A 5827-nucleotide genomic window follows, 5' to 3' on the forward strand; every position below is an offset into this window, starting at 1 on the left:
GCCCAGTAATTGAGCCCAAAACAAACACAAAAGACAATTCCATCATCTTTCCTTTTCAACCTTACAACTCATTATAATGTAAGTGAAACTTAAAACAGCAAGGAACGCTCCATTCGACAGATTAAAGGGGGAGGGAGAGGAGATCCACAGCCAAACTCTTTCCAGAAGTCTGTTGAGAAGTGGTGCACAATACCCCTCTCTCCTTTTCCTGCCTCAGAAATAAAAAACAGAACTGGAACCACACACACACACACACACACACACACACACACACACCCCCCTGCGCTGGGTTCTGGGAACGGCCGAGTTGCAGTTGGGCAGATATCGATCCAGGGCCAAAAAAACCTAAGAGAAAAAGGCAAAGCACCCTGCAGGACAGGGTACGCGGGGCACGCACACACCAGCAGGAGCTGCGCGCGAGGGGAGGGGGCCGCTGCCAGCAATGGATGCACACACAAAACCGGGGAGGGCTGTGGACATAAAGGAACTGCAGGAAGAGGAGAAAAAAAACCCAACTTTGCAGGTAGAAGCGTTCAGGAAAAAGAAATCTCTATATTCACTGTACCAGCACACGCTTCCCCCACCCCATCCCAGGGAAAACAAAGTGAAACAAATGAAAAGGAAAAAAAAAAACAAAACTGAAAGAAAATGCACAGCAAATAGACATAATCTTGAAGATTTTTAAAGAATAAATATTTTTTGTAATTAAACATTATGCAAACACGTGCCACGCTTGCTCTTTGTCCATGCATATGCGCTATATACAACTTTGAAAAATACTGTGTTGTCCTCTTTTTGTTTTAAAAGTCATATACAAAGTTTTTTTTCTTGTTTTTTTTCTTTTTTTTTTTTCTCCTTGCTGTGTACCCCTCCCCCCCTTCCTCCCCTCCCCAAAATTCATCTTCACACTGAGCCAATCGACATTTATCCATGTACTGGGGTGGCAGAGAGGAGGAGGCGGGCAGGAGAGCCATTCCCCCCCCCTTACCAAAGTACATCAAAATGACTGGTTTGGACATGAAAAGCAGTGTCAAGAAACTGGTTTAAATTTCATCTGTACTACACACAGAAAAAAAAAGATAGAAAAGAAAAAGGAGTCGGCTTGGAGAATGAAGCTACGTTACAAGTTAAAGTTGGAGGGTTTTGTTTTGTTGGGGTTTTTTTTGTTTGTTTTTAGTGCATCTGTCACACTCTTATTGGCCGCCTAGAATACTGTTGTACAATGGTTTATCTACCTTTTTTTTTATTACAATATAATTTACTTAAATTTTCTGTTAACAAAACAGAAGCCCGGTACTACAGACCAGCAGTATAACAGGCGTAGCGCCTCGGGTGTGGTTTTGTTTGTTTGTTTGTTTTTATTTGAATCGCATGAGCACTCTAGATGGTAAAGGTTTCAGAGTTCGTTTTATGCGGGGCCAGGTTCAGTCCTCGATGTACTCCCACAGGTCCTTCTCGTAGCCTTCATGCACGTGCTGCAACAAAACCCTCCGCCGGCTCTCGCAGTATCTGCGGCACAGAAAATGCAGGTTAGGAACCACTGCTCAGCCCCAGCACTGAGCATCAGACTTACACTGAGCCTCACTTCCTAAAGAGATTCCCCCAAGAAGGGACTTTGCATTTGTAGCCCATTAACAGCACTAATTAAGACTTCAGTTACTGCAGTCACTCAACTCCAGGTCCCTAGCTGAAAAAAAACCAGCACTGCAAATTCAGAGTTTCCCACTCAAAAGCATCCCCAAAGCCCCTACAGCTGAGATACCTCCATTAATCACTGAAAAAAGCAGCAGCTATGATTTGCAGAGTCGCATGGGTTGGCAGTGACACTCAAAACAGGATGAAGCTCTCCTCAAATGTGAGCCGGTGCCTGCTCACCAAGTCCCATCAAGACACCAAAAATCCAGGAGCCAGGTGGGCAAGACCTCAGGAGTGCTGACCCAGTTTTATTCCCCTCCAAAATCCTGGAGGAGGTGGAAGCGGTCAAGCTGGCTATGAGAAAAGGTTATGGGCCTGGTTGGAGTGGGATTTTTACCTCACATTGCAACTCCAGGGTCTCTACGCCCTGCAGGGTCTTCCCAACTAGGCTCAGTTAAACAAAGCTGCAAATAAAACTGATCCTGGCATTAGGTACAGTCCTACCGGGATCAGGCAGGAAAAGTGGTATCATAGGACCTATCAAAAGATGCCACGTTCATTTCAGGTGCGTTAGCCAACTAAAAAGATAAAAGCAGAGAAATGTTTAAAGTGTTCCAGTTCCAAGAGCAAATGATGAATGAGCAGCAGGCATTTCAGGACTAAACCCCTTCCAGCAGCCATGCCAAAGCCTGCATCATCTTCAGGCATGCAGAGGACAAGACAAGTCTGTAACAGCTCCCAAGGCCCCAGGTGCTGCTGTGTATCCTGTTCATGATTCGGCAGTCCCCAGCCCAGAGTGGGATGCTGTAATGTAAGAAACTGGAACCCAAGAGCCAGCTGCCGAGTTACTGGTTCCTACTGGGAATTGTGTGGTTGTTTCCAAGCACACACATCGGCCAGAGCAGCATCTGAGGGGCTCTCGCAGTTGGGAACCCAGTTTGCTCAGCAACGGCCAAACATCCCTCTGCTCGCTGAAGCGAGGTGCACAGGAGGAGTTTCCCCACAGAAAAGCTCTCCTTGATCACAATGCACGCCAGCACGTAGGCACGAGGAGTGAATCACAGCATCCCAAGCCTGGAAACACCTTGCCTTAACCCTGCTACCATTCAGGGTCTGATCAGACAGCTTTTATCTGAATAAAACTGTTCTGGCTCTTCCCACTGCTATCAGCTGTTGCAACAGAACCCATCATACACAAAGTCCCATTGATTTTTGGAAGCATGTGACAGCAAACACGAACAGTTGCTGCTTTCCCAACTTCAGTTATTTTGCTGGTGGTGGGGGTTCAACCTCATTTCTGGAAATGTCTTTGCAAGCCAAGAGATCGAAACAGCTGAAACCAACTTAGCCAGGAGATCCATCCCTGCCATTTCCCAGAACTCTTTAAACCCACCTCAGGAACGTCCTTGGTCCCAGTCTGGCATCAGCACATGGTAACCAGTAGACAGAACCCCCGGCAGGACACGATTAAGACATGACCAAACTCATTTATTAGGGACCTGCACGGGCTTGACAAATGCATACTTTCCTCCCAGAAACACAAAGGCGTGTTTGGGATACTATGTTTTCAAGCAATTCATGCTATATTATTAGGTTTTAATTTTTTCAAGATAGCTGTTACCAACAGCTTCTCAAAAGAGAAGGCCTGGGAGTCTCGTCCAGCCCCAGCCATGCTGTCAGACTCCAGCAGAACACAGTCTCAGCTTAACAGCTACTTCCACTCCCCAGAGTCCTTTATTCACCACGCCTCACCCTACTTTGGCTTTTTTTGTTTCCCCCCCCCACAAGCAAAGCATCACGAATTGAGTGACTTTGGCAAAACGCCTCAAAAATGCAAGCCATAATCCTGTGACTCATCCACATTTACAGCTTTGTATTTTTCCACTGTGCAGGAGCTGTTCCTCCAGACAGAAGCATTGGCATTGGTGGTACCTGGACCCTGGCTCTTCTGTTCTCTTCCCCAGTTGGGCTGGTTGCTCTCTCCATCTTTCAGATGGCTTTTCTACACCCATGTTTTGCATAAATGGACCCAAAAGAGAAATCAAATTGCTGATTGCTCTTACAGCAACTCATCCCGAGCCAAAGCTGTCAGTTGGGAACAACAAAGTCACTCCTTGTTCTTTGGTTCCCACTGTGCAAGTCACACCTCGGTCCTGGCCATTCCCACGTGCTGCTTCTGCACAGGAACAGTGGCGTATGAGGAGCCATTGCTTCTGGCCACAATGTTTTTCTATTATGGGATTGGATCTTCTGGCTACTGCTCAGCAGAGCAGATGCAAGGCAGAGTTGGGAATCTCTCCCTGCAGCCTCTTGCCTCCCCCAAGGGCTGGTCCCAGCAGAGGCACAAAAACACGCTGCCAGCATCTGCATGAGGGCTTCAGAGACAATGATTTCAGGGGCTGGCGTGGGACAGGGCTGGTGCTGCTGTTCTCAGATGGCCAGGGACTGGCCGACAATCACAATGTATGGCAGAAGGCCAACAGCAAACAGCTTCCAAGGGACGGGACTCTGGAGAAAACTGTCGCTTGGCAAGTACATGTGCCGCTACCGATCAGAGGGGATGGCGATACGGGCACTCGAGCCGCTTTGACACAGAGAATTATGGAAAAAAGACAAACCTGTACTTATCCTGTACTTTCTGCTTTATGTCTTGCAGCGAATCTTGGGATATATCTCGCTCAAGGTACCCAGAAAGCACCTCTGTAGCATTCTCTAAGTCTGCTTGGTTATTCTGCAAAGACAAAATACAAAAAAGAAAGGAGTATTTCAAGGGGGAAGGAAAGGAAGACTTTTTTTCTTCAATCCAGCTGAAAGCAGTACTGAAACACAAAGCAGGATGACACACACACACAGTGTAATATTCTAGTAACCTGCTCTGAGCATCAAGATTGAAAAAGCTGAACTTTCTTCATTTAATCAGAAGAGAATCTGCAAATCTACCAGCAAGTCTTACATCTTCCTCTGCCCGCAATATCCTGACAAGCCTAAAAACAAACCCTTTCCTTGCTAGCAGTACAGTGCAGTAGGAGACAGTTCATCTCCAATTCTGCCCCTTGTCTATTTATTTTGTCCCAGCTTTGGCAAAGCCTCAACCAACTCATAAGAGCCCGGCTCCCACTACTGCTCCATAGCTCTATGCACCTCGGCTGGGTTGAGCACGCAGCACAGGAGCATCCTGGACCAAGAACAGCAAAGGACTGGTTTACATCATAAATAGCCAATTTCACCTACAAATTGGACCTCCAAGTGTGGTTTTACTGGTAGTGCCTGTAAAGCCCTTATTTCACTTAGCTTTATAATCTGAACTCTTGACAACCACAGCTTCTCATACCTCAAAGATAATGGACTGATTATTCTTTTTGAGGTAGAAGGCAAAGACGTAAGTGTACATGAGTGTGGCACGACACTGGCAGAGGACGTCGACTGCTTTCTTCAGGAACTGCACCTCGATCCACGACATGTTGTGCTGCTGCATCTCCTCCATTTTTTGCTTCACCTGAGCATAGAGCTTGTGCTCAAAGCGCAGGCTCTGCATGTGGTTCATGTAGCGGTTGCAGTAGAACAGGTACCTCTGCAGGGCTGCTCTGGATCGCTGTGTTAATTCCCATTAAGGAAAAAAGAAAACAAATAGTTAAAACAAAGTAACACTGCAAGAGAAGTAGACCCTTCACAAGGCTCTTCCTGACCCTGATCTTCCTTTCCAAAGGTGTTTCCTCTCCTCTCACTCTGGCCAGACTAGGCTGGCGCCGCTTTGTGCAGCACCCTTAACCCTCATACTGGGGTTAAGCTGCGAGACCAGACCCACTGGAGCTCGCTGTCATGCAGGACTTAAATGCTTCCCATGTCACGACAGTGAGAAGCAGATTTTTCCTTTTTTAAGAGGGCACAAAGGTTGCCTCAGGTTGCCTAGGCCACGCTGATTATAGCACATGGTGCCTTTCCCCTGTTTTAAGTAGTACAAGGGAACCAAGATGACTCAATACACAGCCATTAATTTTATCTTCTTTCCTGACAGATCAGCTGGAAAAAAATGACAACATAGGCATGGGTAAACTTGTACTAAGGTAGCAGGTATCAGCCAAAGTCATCCCTATCTGAAGGAGCAGGGGCTGCAGGAAATACTTTGGATCTTGGCTATAACACGACAGAAATGCAGGAAACGCTCCCTCAACAAGTTTGCAGATGACACTGA

The 5827-nt window shown here is 46.7% G+C and overlaps 1 protein-coding gene across 1 annotated transcript; it reads right to left on the reverse strand.

The window, feature by feature from the left end:
- Positions 1 to 1133: 1133 nt before the first annotated feature.
- On the reverse strand, positions 1134 to 5233 carry LOC104544614 (E3 ubiquitin-protein ligase ARIH1-like). The gene is made up of 3 exons (XM_010189535.1): positions 4967 to 5233; positions 4254 to 4366; positions 1134 to 1509 (listed from the first exon to the last, which is right to left on the reverse strand). The coding sequence occupies exons 1-3, from the start codon at positions 5177 to 5179 to the stop codon at positions 1425 to 1427; spliced, it is 411 nt and encodes a 136-aa protein (XP_010187837.1). The 5' UTR covers positions 5180 to 5233; the 3' UTR covers positions 1134 to 1424.
- Between the last annotated feature and the right edge of the window lie 594 nt (positions 5234 to 5827).

This window comes from Mesitornis unicolor, unplaced genomic scaffold, assembly GCF_000695765.1.
Source record: "Mesitornis unicolor isolate BGI_N332 unplaced genomic scaffold, ASM69576v1 scaffold8218, whole genome shotgun sequence".
Taxonomy (NCBI): domain Eukaryota; kingdom Metazoa; phylum Chordata; class Aves; order Mesitornithiformes; family Mesitornithidae; genus Mesitornis; species Mesitornis unicolor.